The sequence below is a fragment of the Ursus maritimus genome, unplaced genomic scaffold, assembly GCF_017311325.1.
Source record: "Ursus maritimus isolate PB19 unplaced genomic scaffold, ASM1731132v1 scaffold_23, whole genome shotgun sequence".
In the NCBI taxonomy this organism is placed as follows: Eukaryota; Metazoa; Chordata; class Mammalia; order Carnivora; family Ursidae; genus Ursus; species Ursus maritimus.
Genome location: NW_024424786.1, coordinates 28,606,535 through 28,621,304, shown reverse-complemented (window position 1 = coordinate 28,621,304; position 14,770 = coordinate 28,606,535). Strand labels below are relative to the sequence as shown.

At 57.7% G+C, this 14,770-nt stretch overlaps 1 protein-coding gene across 2 annotated transcripts in view; it reads right to left on the bottom strand.

Annotated features, from left to right (window-relative positions):
* Positions 1-30: 30 nt before the first annotated feature.
* Positions 31-14,770, bottom strand: part of TSPAN18 (tetraspanin 18) — a 148,075-nt gene continuing 133,335 nt past the window's right edge. For both annotated transcript variants that reach the window (XM_008701046.2, XM_008701045.2), the window contains 5 exons: positions 9,231-9,305; positions 8,066-8,164; positions 7,358-7,540; positions 3,635-3,718; positions 31-1,649 (listed from right to left, as the gene is read on the bottom strand). In XM_008701046.2, the coding sequence (XP_008699268.1) occupies positions 1,602-1,649; positions 3,635-3,718; positions 7,358-7,540; positions 8,066-8,164; positions 9,231-9,305 (489 nt within the window). In that variant the 3' untranslated portion in view covers positions 31-1,601. The remainder of the gene's footprint in view (positions 1,650-3,634; positions 3,719-7,357; positions 7,541-8,065; positions 8,165-9,230; positions 9,306-14,770) is intronic.

The following is a 14,770-nucleotide window of genomic DNA, read 5'->3' as shown; positions in this document are numbered from 1 at the left end:
CCCCCCCTCCCCCGACCCCAGGCCAAACCTCAGAGCCTCTGAACAGCCCCCTGCAGTCACTCCTGATTCACTGGGGTGGAGGCATCTTGCAATACAGTTGCCAGCACTAGTCTAGAATGCGAGGCCTGTGTATGAGGGACTGGTTTGTGGGTGCTGTGGGTGTGAGTCTTGGGAAAACCTCTTCCTGCCTGAGCTTGGAAGAAACACTCAGAAGTGTGCTATGGACCGCGAAGGGACAGGAAGCCATGTGGCAGCTGAAATGAGATGTCTTGGAGCTCTTTAGCCTGGAGAAAATGGGGCTTGGGGGAGGCAATATGTGGCCTTAACTCTTTGGGAAGGAGAGAGAGCAAGTGGGATGCCATGGATGGAACCAGAGAAAAACAGAGAACTCTAGTGCGCACTGAGCTAATGCTAAAAAAGTCAAAGCAGTCCAAAGACAGAAGTCTGTCTTGGGAGGTAGTAAGCTCCCCATCCTGGGAGGTATGCAAGTAGAGGGTGGCGAAGTCTTGGCAGAAATCTTGTGGAAAATATCCAAGCCTCAGTTCTGGGTAGGGAGAGGAGAACCAGATGATCTTGGGTGTTCCTTCCAGCCCTGGGAGCCAGAGTTGATGGGGAACAGGGAAGGGGTCCAGCTTGTGGGAAGAGGGACTGCAGTGTGTGTGTGTGTGTGTGTGTGTGTGTGTGTGTGTGTGTGTGTCCCTGGGGGCTTAGAAAGAAGTATGGGGAGGTGGGAAGGGAGCAGGGAAAACATTCCAGAATTTTCTTAGCTGTGGAGCTGGAAGTTCCTGACCAGCTTGCTTTCTCTGTCCTGGGAAAGCCAGGATGCTGAGGCCAGGGAGGGGTGTGAGCAGCAGATGTGCTGGGACCTACAGAACCCTGGAAGGAGTGACAGGCAGCCTAGGGATGACTGGGTTCTTGTTCAGAATTGTCATGCATGTGCTGTGTGACTGTGAATGAGAAATTGCCCCTCTCTGGGCTTTCCAGATTATTCGATCCAACAGGTGAGGGAAGCAAGGACCCCGCCAGCTAGGCCATGCTTGGATCCAGTGTCTATAGCCCACTCTTGGCCCCAGCCTGAGGCAGGGACAACTCCATCCTCAGAGGACCAGGGTTGAACGTAGGCTCCAAGTTCTTACGGACATGGTGACCGAGTCTCCTTGGGGTTCCCTGGGGCTTTGTCGACCTCTGAGAGTTGCTTTTGCCTCCTTGTTGGCTAAATCTGCACTTTCTGGGCACACCTGGAGCTGAGGAGAAGGCCCAGGCCTGGGGCTGCCAGAGGCTGGTGGGACCGAGGAGGGAACCTGGTCCTGGGGTTCCTTTGGTCTCTAGTGCAGACGGCTCCCTGGGGTTCAGGCACCGGGACCCCTGCAGAGAGCCCATGGCACCCACCCGGAGACCAGGCGGGGTCCATCAATCCGTAGTTTTGTCTTCGTTTTGTTTTGTTAAAAAAATATCTATTTTCCTCTGCCCCTTCTCCTGGCCACTCGTCATGACCTCAGCTCCTCCCCTGGGGCCAAGAGGGCAGGGGCACAGGGGGAGGGGCGGGCATTGGGTGCTGGGCAGTGGTGGTGGGTGAGGCTTCGGGCTCCAGGCCACGCCCTCTACTGGATGCCCCGGAAGAGACACATGGCAAAGATCATGGCGAAAAGCTGCAGACAAAGTACAAGTTGGCTTGTCAGGCTGGGCTCCCAGCCGGGCACGGGGCTGTCCCACCCCAAAAGGGGAAGTAATCATGGGCGGCCGTAGGACAGGAAGGGGGCTCACCCATCGCTCGGCACACTCCTGCGGGAGGAATTCCTGACATTCCCTGGGGTCAAGCGCCTCTTACCAGCCGCTGACCCCCTTTGTGCTGTGTAGTCATGGAAAGAAGGTGGCCTTGGACATGGGTTCAAGTCTAGCTCCCTTATTTGCCAGCAGCAGCCTTGGGCCAAACATGTCCCTTCTCTGGGCCTGAGCACGTCCTGAGAGCTTCCTGTGCGCCAGGCCCAGTTCTAAGCACTTTCTCAGAAACTTTGACGGAGCAGGAGGCAAGGCACAGAGAGGTCATGCAACCCACCTAAGGTCACACAGCTGCAAGTGGGGGAGCTGCGGTTTGAGTCCAGGCACTCTGACCCCACAGCCTCCTCTCAGAAGTCCTGCGCACTCCCCTTTCTAGCTCACAGGAGGGGAGTGAGGTTGAAGTATAAGGGCATCACAGACACAATGACGCCCGTTAGATAGAGTGGGTGTGGGAGAAGGTTACCAGGATCATTATTAATGGGCAGGGAAGATGTAGCCCTTGCCAGAGTTGAGAGCACAATCACTGAACACTCACTAGGGCCCTGGGGCGGGGGGGGGGGGGGCAGAGACCCAGATTCCGGGATGCCCCTCGGACCAGAATGGCTGAGGCCCCCACCGGCAGGGTCTTCTTGCAAGTAGCACAAGGGACAGTCCTCAGACCACAGGCTCAGGGGAAGCTGGATGGGGGAGGTGAGGCTGGGACAGGGATACAGTACAGGTCCCTTCTGGGAGCAGGGTTCTGCTTCCCACACACTGCAGCAGAGAAGTCCTCTATGGCTCAGAGGCCCCATCTGGGGAGAGGCAGAGCTGGGAGTTAAACCCCAAAAGCCCCTGTTCTTTCTGTGCGGGACACACGCCTGCAATTCCCGCAGTCCCAGCAGATTTATCTGTCGCCCTGGAACTGCCCCCCATGAGAGACCTTCTTCACCTGGAACAGTGCCTGCATACACTAGGGGCTCAATCTACCTTGCTGAATGAATGAATAAATGACCCCTCCCTCTCCCCATCCCCAGGAGTCTCCACAAAACTCCACGCCGGGCTATAGGACACCCTGAGAAGCTGGGCAAAGCAACGTTTCTGGTGCCAGGCATTCGGGACGCCCCCCGAAGGAGGGACGGGGAGGCTGTGGCTCGGGCTGCCTGACTTCGTTTCCTCGCCGGCCCAGGACTGGCAGAGGCCGGGGAGTGGTCTTTCCTGCAGATGGTCAAACGTGGGCTACACGGTTAGTCCAAATAACTCCGGGAGGAGCGGGTTTGAGATGGGGCGGGGTAGGGGTGGGGGGTGGGAGAAGGAAGGGGCAGCTGCGCCCCTCGGCTGGAGCGCCACCTGGCGGCGCCGGCAAGAGTCTGCAGCTGCCTTCCTTTCGAGGGGGCTCTGGGACTGGGGGTGAGAGGGGCTAATTAAGACCGCCCTTGTGAGGTCCACAAGGCCCCACAGGCCCTGAACCTCCCACAGAGGAAGGGCCTGATCTCGAAGCACAAGCCGCAGCCCCTCCCTCAAGGCAGCGGTGTTGAAAGTCTGTCGAGTTCACTCTGAACCTTGGGGGAGAATTAGCCAGAGAGGAACAGGGATGGGGGGCAGCGGGAGGAAGATTAGGGGGTGATGCTCAGAGCCTGCCCACTCACTGCAGGGCACTTGCTCAGATGAGCCCAGAGTCCAACAGTGACTCAGGCAACAGACAGACCCAGTTGGGCTTACCACCCCACAGTCCCTGCAGTGGGGGACCCATTTGGTCCTGGATTTAGGATGTGGAGACAGAGGGAGGGTGGGGGGTGCAGGGCATGCAGGATTCTCTCCGAGAACCCCTGTGTGCCTTGCTCCTGGGGAGCCGCAGAAGTGGGGGGCTTTGACTTACCTCGATGGCCAGCACCCCTATGGCGAGGGCTCCAGCCAGGTAGACGTAGGTTTCGAAAGTGTTGAGGATCACTGTGTAACAGCCCTGGGAGGGAAGGACCAGAGGTGAGGCCATAGCTGGAGCCGGTCCGGGGTCAGGGGTCAGCATCAGGACCAAGGTATGAAGCCTGGGAACTGGCCTGTGGCCCCAAAGCTCAGGCGGCTGCAGGCTTACCCTGTCAGACCCCGGTTGGCACTCTTTGGTGGGGGGGAGAGGGCTCATGGTCAGCAATTAGGCAGCATTACCCCAAAGCCCCTCCTGTCCTCCAGCTCCTAAGGTGGGGCTGGGAACGGCCCGCCTGAGCACCACGGCCACCAGAAAGCTTTGGCGTAGTGGTCACAGTGACTAGGATATTGGAAAATTTCCCATAAATAGCCGGACTCCCTGCTGCTCTCAAGAAACCAGGCGATCCAGCAAGTGGAACCATCATCTCTACGTGGCACTACCTGTCAGATGGGGCAAGGGCTCCCGGGGGAGGGGGCACAGCCCCCGTCATTCCCTGGTGAGCTATACCCACCCTCTCCACTCACTCTTATCACCTGCCTGGCGGCTGAAAGATTTTGGTTTTCAGCCTCTGCCCTAAGGAAACACAGCCCATTCCTCAAAGCCCAGAGCACACTTTACCTCCCCGGGCAGCCTTCCAAGGCCAGCCCAGTCCTCCAAGACCCCTCTAAATGGGTGAACTCCTGTGTCATTACTGCTCTCTCAAGCAGTGCTGGGGATATACACACTGAGATAGAAAGGGATAGAGACATACAGAGAGAACGGGAGCAGCCCTGCTGATGCCCTCACCTTGAGCCAGTCTTGCCCCACTCACTGTGCTCCAACCCTACTGGCCTTCCTCTCTTGGTTCCTGGAGCACACCATGCTCCCTCCCACCCCAGGGCCTTTGCACATGCTGCTCTCACTCTCTGGCTGGAAGGCTTTTCCCATGCCAGGAGGATGAGGGTGTAGCACTTAATGTCGACCGTCCCAGCACACCCACGCTCACAAGCTGTCAGGGAGCGGGTGGGGAACACTGGGGAAAAAAGCAGAGGAATGTGATGCTATGAGGAGAGAGGGCTTAAGATCACCCAGACAGATGCGGAATATGGATGCTTTCCTATTGGTGGTCACCACTCTGGCCTGGAGTCAGGCTCTAGCAAGGTCATCATCTCCTGGGAGACCCCCTGATTTGTTTCCAGCTGGGGAACACATTCCTGAGTTGCCTGGGTGACTGTCTTGACCCAGGGAAGGCTGAGGAGGAGCTGGAGAAACTGCCTTGGTGGGACTGACTCACACCAGTGGGGGAGTTGGTGTAGTCATCGTGAGTCACTTTCCTTAGGGATTTCCTCATTTCTGCTCACGGGAGTTCAATGGTAAACAGTGGCGGGCTTACTCAACATGCACAGATGTGTGCCCTCTGCCTTGGCCCTTGGTGGCCACGTAACTGAGTCCTGGCCGTCCAGATCTATAGAGATGGCTTCTGGGGCTTTCTGGGAGAGACAGTGGTGCCACACTTTCCCTTCTGTCTTAAACATGGGTGGGATGTCTGGAGCCGTGGCAGCTGTGTTGCCACCAAGGAAAGGCCATGAAGATCACAGAGACCAGGCTTTGACAGACAGGACAAAGCTACTGATGCAATGGGAGAAGCCAGAATTCTCACTGTGTGTGAAACACAAAGGGCGTTTGCATAGCCCCGTTAGTTGGGATTTTGGGTCCTCGCATTCAGACGTTTTGCTCACTGATTCAAGACTGTGACGGGGATGCAAAGTGCAGTCAGAAATACATGCTGAGGGGCACCTGGGTGGCACAGCGGTTAAGCGTCTGCCCTTGGCTCAGGGCGTGATCCCGGCGTTGTGGGATCGAGCCCCACATCAGGCTCCTCCGCCATGAGCCTGCTTCTTCCTCTCCCACTCCCCCTGCTGTGTTCCCTCTCTCGCTGGCTGTCTCTCTGTCAAATAAATAAATAAAATCTTTAAAAAAAAAAAAAAAGAAATACATGCTGGGCTTTAGGGAAAGGGGCTTTGGAGAAAAACCAAAGAGTGACAGTTCCTCCATAGAGGCTTTAAGACAGAGGAATGCTCAGGAGGGATGTGAGGGTCTCAGAAAAGGATCCCAGAGGCCAGTCTTGGGTGACCCTCCTGAGGAACAGAGGACGAGGTGCCATAAGGAATCCAGGCCGCTGTGCAGGGACCTTCCCGAGGAGCTCTGATCCAAAGTCAGGCCCAGGAGATGGAAGGAGGAGTCATCACCAAGGATGAGTCCAGAAATGGGAAGCTTATGAGGATGGAGCCCTCCAGGCACAGGGCCCATGAGAAGCATCCCTGAACAACCACAGGTGGTCCCAAGACGTAGGCTTGGATCTGGGCACCAGGCAGCCCAAACAGCAGGGCTCTGGACAAGCTAGAAGTTCGTTTGTCTTTCGTATGAAATTCTGAGCTGAGGTGGCCCATCTGTTTCATGCAGTTGTCCGTGGCCCAGGCTCCTCTCGTAATGCCCTGACTTCCTAGGGGGCCGCCCTCCAAGGCCAGGTCCCAGACGGCGGTCACCACAGCCACATACCCACCAAGGGGGAAAGGAGACCCAAGCCCTTGGTGGCCCTCCCTGCCCCAAGTCCCAGTGGCTGATCGCAGGGCCCCTGTGAGTCCTTTGGCACCCCATGGGCATGTGCAGGGGAAGGGGGTGCTGAGTCCCAAGCTGAGGCTGGAAAGAGCTCATCCGAGGGCCAGGGGCAGGCCTCAGCACGCCACCCCCCTCCCTGGGGCTCTCCGAGGCCTGCCCGCTGGCCCCCATCCCAGCCCCTTCCAGCTCGGCATCTGGTTTTATTTTTATAGTAATCATGACCATGTGAAATTACTACTTAGAGTTTGGTCCTTGGTTAGCATGTGCTGCTGTTAACTAGATCGTGAGCCCCTTGTCTCCTGTCTCCTGCTGTGTCCCCTGCATCTGGAACTCTCCAGGAGCTCCTCATGAGAAGCCTAATCAAGTAAAGGGTGTGGGGCATGCCCTGGGTTCATCCTTGTTCTCCCCCCAACGCCCCCTGTCTGGTCTCTCACACACACACCCGAGGGCCAGGGGCCTGGGGGCTTGCTGTTCAGTGGGAAGGAAGAATCAAGTACAAGTGTACTATGTGTCTCACAGCGGGGTGCGGGGAGCAAAGCAGGGGCCTTGTGTCCCCCAGAGACGGCACGTGCAAGAAGGGGAAAGGGCTTCTTCCTGGGACGGAGAAAAAGTCCTCCGGTGGCAAGAGAAGCAGAGAGTCTGGTGGTTTCCCTGACCTTGGAGGGGAACCTTGCTCCCTGGGGGACAGAAGGGGCTTCTATATGGCACAGGTGAGCTTCCCCCAAAATAAGAGCTAAGGAGCCCCCCCACTATGTAATTCAGGTTTGGGCTCCTGACCTGCATGGTCAGCAGCTCAGGGCGTGCTCCGCCTGGAACACCAGCCAGCTCCTGCTCACCCTTTAACCCCAGACGAAAGGCCCTCTCCTCTGGCCTGCGCCACCGCCGGCCCACCTGCCGCCCTCGTGCCTCCTCTACGTTGGCTGGATCTCACGGGCTTCCTAGCCCCCACTCAGGAGTCGCCCGTCGTGACCCACCCTTCCGGGGGAGGTCTGGGGTGCTCCAGATCGTCCATGCCAGCATCGCCACCTGCCCAGCTCTGGCCAGCCGAGTCCCCCTGTCTGGGGGAGCAGGGCCCGGTACCTGCTTGTTCACGAACAGGTCCCTTCCCAGCAGGCACTCCTCCCTGCTCAGCAGGACCCCGTCCCGGGTCTGCGGTTCTCTCCGGCAGCAGGCCTCGGGCACCTCGTCACTGTCCAGAGTCAGCAGGCGGAAAACCGATGCAAACCGGAAGTCTTCAGGCCCGTTGACGCCGCAGCAGCCAAACTAGGAGGAGAGCGAAGGGAAGAGTCTGGGTGTTTGGAGCTGGGCCCCAGGGGAAGAGGTGGACAGACGGCCTCTCCCGAGGCCACCATAAGGCAAGGTGCTGGAGCGGAGTCAAGACTCAGCTAGGGGTTGGCTCAGTCTGCTCCTCCTGTGTGTCTCTGGGAAAGTCACGCAACCTCTCTGAGCCTCCAGTGTCCTCCTGTGTAAAATGGGGGTGGTGATAACAATTCCCTCCTCACCTCCCTTCACTAAACAGTGGCTGTGACTTCTCTCACTGACATGGACAGAGGACTAGGCTCAGGGATAGCAAACAGGTTTCAGCCGGAGTTTGGACTGTGCGGGATGTGCCAGGATGCTGGGAGGATGCGGATGCCCAGGCCCAGGCCGGGCTCAGTGGGCCAGCCCTGACTGATTAGTGCTGTCTGGGACAGGCACGTGAGCCAAGCGGGCTCTGGAAGCCAGACGTTTGCTGCACCTGGCATCGTGGCTTTGACGGCTCACCGCATCCCGGGGGACGTCACTCACTGTGATCATGACCGAGTTCCAGGTGGCAGAGAAGACATCTGTGTCATTGTTGCCCTGGTAGTGCTTGGTGAGCTCCTTGGTGAAGAACTCGCGGGTGAGCTGGAGGAAGAGGCAGAGGGCAGGCTAAGGTCCCCACCCCCACCCCCAGCAGCTTGGGGCAGCCCCGGCCTCGCCTGGTCTCTCCAGCTAGCTGCTCCTGGAGGGGAGGCAAGGCCCCAGGGGCCCCAGTGCCGGGGATTCTCCTAAGCCACTACCTTGGGGTGGTCCCCGAGTCCGCCCTTCAGGGCCTGTGGCCTCCCCTTACGGGATCACAGGCTGGAAAAGGACGTCTACCCACACACACCCCCCCCAACCCGAGGCCAAGGCACGCAGGGAAACTGTCTCAGCCCCGCAGCTCTTCCCAGAAGCAGGGCTTATCCAGGGTGGGGGGCTGGCCCCTTGCCCCTGAGCTGTTCCTCAGAGCCAGGGTGTACCCCGGGTCCCCGGCCCTGAAGAAGTCAGGATGTGGAGCAGGGAGTCTGCAAATGCGGTTTCCAGAGTTGTCCATGGAAGGTGCTCCTGCCCTCGAACTCTTCTCCCCGGGCCTCAGCACCTCTCCCCTGCAGTGAAAGGACCGGGCCCTGCGTGGTGCCCAGTTGGGAGGCTCCGTTCTTGGCCCACAGGGCGGCTGTGTCTCGGACCGCTCACCCCTCTCTCACTCTCCCTCCTGTTTCCAGGCCCCCTGTGGCTGCCATCCCTCCGGGGAGGGAGCTGGTGCCCCGGGTGGTTGGAGCCCCTGGAGAAAGGTGGCTGGTGAGGGCAAGTTGCCCAAATTGGACACTGGCCGGGGCCTCAACTGAGAGGGCCGTGCTCTGTCCTCCTGCACGTCCCATAGCCCAGGGCTTGGGGGACAGCCTCGCCGACTCTCCTCTGCCTGTCCAATGATTATTGCTGGGCACCGCGTGGAATGGAAGATTCCAGAATCAGGTGTGGGGTTGTATCAGCTGCTTTGGAAGAGCAGAGACCCTTAAGGACCCTCTGATTCTGCCTTCTGGAAAAACCCTTGCAGGAAGAGGGTTGCTGGGATGGTGGCTCATGATCTGGGCTGGAATTGGTGGCTGAGAGGCTGCGAGACCCTCTCTGGGGGTGGGGGGGGGCGGCCAAGAAGCGGGGCTGGGGCACGTACGTTTTCCCTGAAGATGAAGGCCAGGATGGCCGCCGAGAGCTCCGCCAGGAAGATGATGAGGATGAACAGGAAGAACTGCAAAGAGAAGAGGCAGGCTCGTGAGCCCCAAGGGCGGCGGGGAGCAGACAGGCGACCGCTCGTTGACGCGCCCGTCCATCTGTCATGCCATTGACCCAATGCACCGATCGTAGGAGCTGAAGGAACCTCACTGCCAACTCAGACCTTTTTTCACAGGCAGCAAGCCAGCAATTCATCTTTGGGGTCAGCAAGGTTATAATACAAATAGGGAACAGTAAACAAACAAATACATCTTCCAGGCAATGGTACCCCTTCCACGATGCCCCTTGTGCAGTGTTCAGCCTGAACAACGCCACCCAGCAGCCCTGGAAGATGATCAATGTGGACCTGTTTGGGCCCTCTCCACGTGGAAATCCGGAGTTCCCTGGGGACCCCTGACTGGCTTTCCTCACCCCGCCCACCCCAGCGCCACCTCTCCCTGCCTGGCTGCCTCTTCTTCCCATGAGCAGCGGGGAGGTGACGTTCATTTCAGCCACAATAAAGGAGCAAGATGGGAGGGAAGGTGATGGGTCCATCAATATCTGGAAACCCGGGCGCTGGAGTCTGAAGTCTAGCAAGACCCTTCTCTGCTCTACTCCCTGCATTTCTTCATGTCCCCAAACTTTCCATGATGCCTCCTGTCTTGGGGTCCTTGCATGCTACTCCTTCCCTCTGCCAGGAGGGCTCCTCCCTTCCTCGCCCACCAGCTCCTTATTTTCCAGACCAGGCTCAGCCCAGCCCCTCCCCCTGGTGAGAAACCTTCCCTGGCTCCCCCACATCACAGTGGCCCACAGAGGTGCCTGCCTGGCAGCTGTGCACCCCGCCCCCCGCCCCTGCCCCAGATCCCGAGCAGAAGCACAGAGGCTGTAACGGTGAGCTGCATGCCCGGGGCCGCCAGCTAGGGTGTCGGTATGTAGCTGTCAGGTGAACGAACGAATCCAGGTCTGACCCGCTCACCATAACGACCTTGCTACCTGTCACATCGCAGACCCTGGTCAGGGTGGGCCCTGCTTTGGCTGAGGGCAGTTGGCAGAAGAAACAGGAAATGACTGCGTGGCAGGTGCCCTTGGCATTTCTGGTCTGTGACAATCCCGGAGCTGTCAGCCCACCTGGAGACCACCAGCAGAGGACCAAATCCCTGCTGCCCAAGGAGACGGGCTCGTCCACACCCTCCCAGCCACTGTGGCCGGCTGCCCCGGGACCTGCACTGAATGTGCCTGGGCTGGAAGGAGGCAGACGGTCCTGGGCTCAGCCTCGGGACAACTCAGCCTCTTGGCCTCCCTTCGTGTGTTTTCGGAGAATCACAAAAAACCCCTTTGAGCCTGTTTTCTTGTCAGTAAAATGGGAATGCTAACATCCACTCCTGGGATCATGATGGGGAATGATGAAGTCACAGATGTGAAAGTTTCTGTATGTCGTCAGAGAGGCTGAGCAAAGCTTGTCGCTGAGGCTCTTACACATGGAGAGGGACCACGGGAGCCAGCACACGTGAGCCTCGGAGGGCCCGGCTGTCAGCTCAGCGCTGGTTTCCCCACAGACACCCGCTGCGGTTGGCAGCGCCCCTGGGTGTCCCTCCCCTGGGTCGCATCTCCTCCAGTCAGAAGAAGGTTTCTGTCACTTTAGCCTCATCCTGAGAAGACCCCCGTCTTGCTCCCTCCCTGACTTTTCAGCTCTAACAGCAGCCACCCCACACAGACCCTGGGGTTTCTCCAAACCACTTGGGCTGTGGACAGAGAGCCTCAGGATGGATTTCGAGATGGTCTATCTAGGGTGCGGACATGAAACATCCTCAAGACCTGTCAACGGCTTCGTTTGTTTTTTAAATGTCCAACCCCAAGGGGATCGCCCTGCATAAACACCCCTGCACTCCTCATCCCTGCCGGTCGTCTTCGGCCACGGGCTGGCTGGGTCAAGCTGCCTCCCACAGGGTCTCCGGCTCATAGAGGCTTGTTCGGCCCCAGAAGCCGATGCCCATCTCACAGCCTCTTCCTCTTTAGCCCGCATGGCCGCAGTGGAGGAAACAAGCCAGAGAAGAGACGGACGATTCCAAAGGGGCGCAGCTCGAAAATGCCAGAGCGAAACCCTTCCTCTCCATCCAGCTCTCTCTTCTGAGCACCACACTGACTCTTCTCTCTCTGCTGGAAAGCGCGGCTCAGGGCTGGCCTGAGGGACTCTTCTGAGCCCTGGGGTCTGCTTCCCCAGGCTTGCTAGGTTCTGGAGGCAGAGTTCCCCGCCCAGAGGGGAGAGTCCCAGAGGGCCTCCTGTGTCCCGGGCAGGCTGCCCCCCACCCCCGCCCACCACGACTCCCACAGTCCATTCTGCCAAGCCCACAACCCCCACTTCCTCAGAGGCTCCGCAGCCTCTCATCCCCCGTGACAGTGATGGAGGCCCCTGGCAGGGCTCCTGGCACTTCCATTTGGCTGGTGATGGATGGGCATCCGGCGACAGGGCCGCCATGGGACCTCCTCCCTGCCCTCTGCCCTCTTGGCGGAGCTGCTGGCAGTTCCCAGGCTTGCAAAGAGTGGCCCTGGAAATGGTTCCATCCTCAGCGAGGCGACTGAGCTGGCTCTGGCCATCGATCACAGCCGGGACAGTTATAAACTATGGATGAGACAGAGTTCACGGCATGCACGGTGCGCACCCATCGCTCCAGGAGCGTGGGGCTCTCCCGGCTGGTGCCGCTAAAGCGCTTTGCACGAGGCCGGCACAGCACAGAACTGCTCAGATCGCGGCTCGGAACCGAGAGGCAGGCACGGCTTTCCCGAGGGCAAGGGCTGGTGTGGGCGAGTCCCGAGAAAGTAACGCCGGCTCTCCTCCATTGAGAGCTCACCACTGAGGCGCCCTTTCCCGGGGTGCTCTCGGCAGCGTGGTGAAGCGGCTGCGGGTTACCACCGACCAACCTAATTCTTTGAGTTTCACGTGTATCGAGTGTTTGCCTGTGCTGGGAACAGAGTTAAGCAAGATGCACATTTTCTCCTTGAGCCGTGATGGCAACACTGTGGCTGGGAAAGCAGTATCATCATCTTCCTTTTACATAGGAGGAAACTAGGTTCAGAGAGGTTAAGTAACTGCCCTCAGGTCACACAGCCAGGAAGTGGCAGAGCAGAGATGAGAACCCAGACTTTTCTGACTCCAAAGCCCATGCTCTTACCATGCCTGTAAGACCACTTCCTCTCTCCCCCTTTATTCTAGGACTATCCATTGAGAACCTACTGTGTACCAGGCACTATGCTAGGTCCTGGCAAACTCATATACACAAGGCAGGTTCCCATTGTCGCACAGTTTACGTTGAGCCGAGGTTCATGATTCCTGAGATGAAATTCAAGAATGAGCCTAGTAACTCATGGAAGGAGAAAGTAGGGCTCTTCAGAGGGAGGGGGCCTGAATATCTCCTTGCCATTGTCCTCTCCTGGAGCAGGGTTTCCCCAAGCCCTAGATGCCACTTCTGCCCTCTGGTCTTCTCCAGCAGGAAAGAACTTCCTCTTGCTTAACAGGGTTACCCTTGGGTATTTGGAGGGGCTCCCCCTGGACCAGGTCACGGGGCTTGTCCTCTCACCTCCGGCCTCCCTGGGCTTCCCCTCATGGAGTGGGGCCTTTCCCAGGGGTTTGAGTTATTCTCATCTCATCCCATTTGCCTAAGGACACATTTGCCAGTAATTCTCAAACATCAAGTGTTCACCACTTTGCTCTGGATGGAAAAATGAACAAAGGGATGGAAACTGCTCTTTTGCCTTCTCGCAGACATTTCCAGACTTTTCTGGTCCATCTGCCTAGGGGTACATCTACTTTCAGTTCTTGTTTCTAATAAATGTTCACCAAATTTACATACTTTATGTGCCATTCAGCTCATTTATCTCTTCTAAATACACACATCTCGTTTTGTTGTTCTCCTTTCCAATGTAGCATGCCCTTGTCATAAAACATAAAAAATTTTTTTGCATCTTTAAATAAATAGATTAAAAACATTACGTGAACAACTCATAGGCAAGCAATTGAGAAAAAGGGATGCCACAACATGCCCATTATAGGCGGAAATTGTCCTATTGTATGTGAAAATGCTGTAAAATTGATCGACAGTTTGGAAACTGTATCTTTAGAAAAATTGATCATTAGGTGATGTGGTCATTAGGATCATTGGTGGTCGGCTGAGGGTGATGGGGCCCTGGGGTTTCAGCCTCAGAGCAGGGGTGGGTGCTCCCCCACCCTAACCCTCCCTATCTGCTGAGGTGGCCAAAGGCACCAGAGCAGGTGGCCGAAGGCACCAGGCCCTGGGGTTTCAGCCTCAGAGCAGGGGTGGGTGCTCCCCCACCCTAACCCTCCCTATCTGCTGAGGTGGCCAAAGGCACTCCCTCTTGGTCCTGTTTGTGACAAGTCTTTCCTTCCTCCCCGGAAGGTTGAGGAACAGGGGTGTCAGGCTTCTCGAGGGACCTCGGCGGCCACCAGGGGTGAGACTTGGTGCCTCTCTGTGGCTGGAACCACCACACGGCCAGGCCAGGTCAGAAGAGAGAAGTGGTTCTTCTTATTTTTTAGGTCATGAATCTTTTTGGAAACCTTCCAGAAGCTGTGCCATCTCTCCCCAGAGACCTACATGTTCACACAACACACACACACTAACACACAAGGCCCTAATGTAATATTTTGCACATAATTTTAGGTGAATTTCAGACATGTGAGTCCATTTTAGGTCTGAGACACAGGGGACCTGGGTCCAAGAGTCCCCTGCCTGTGACTGACACTGAGACCTCAGGCTAATCGGTGCTGGGCTTCAGAGAGGGGAGGAGAGGGGAGGAATGGGAGGAGAGGGAGAAGGGGGAGGGGAAAGGACACAGGGGAAGTAGGGAGAGAGGGGCAGAGGCTAGGAGATCTCAGGAGTGGGATAAGGAAAGGCAGCAGGAATAGAAGCAAGAGATAGGAGGCGGAGGGACAGAGGCAGAGAAAGAGCAAGAAAAGAAAGAGATGAACGTGGGTAGGCCTCCTAGATCGCGAGACTAACGGAGAGAAAAGGGAGGAAGGAGAAGGTGGCAGAAGAGGGGGTAGAAGGGGATACTTTAAGGTTCTAAGGGCTAGGCCCTGGCCATAGCCTGGCCATGGCCTGGACTCAGAGGTGGGGGTGGGGGGCTGGGGCGAACCTCAGCTGGTCCCCGGGTCTTGGTCTTCTCCACAGGGATGGAGGTACCCATCCAATGGCAGGCTCAGAGGCTGCCAGTTTGTGGGGAGGGCTTTCTAGGCCCCCAGCCTGCTCCCAGCCCAGCGCCCTGGCCTGGCCTCTTATCTTGGCTTCAGGGATGAGACCTGGGTGGGGGGGCTGAGGCTAGGGGGGAAAAGAGGGGTTGGCGTGACCTGGGACTCCTATCCCAGCTCCTTTTAAAGTCCCCATGGGCTCCCAAGCCTGCGTTGGCCCCAGCTGGCACTGTAGAGGGACTTCCGCCAGGGGGCGCCCGCAGGTTTCTTTGTTTCTCTCCAAAGGCAAAGTTTGCAGCGTT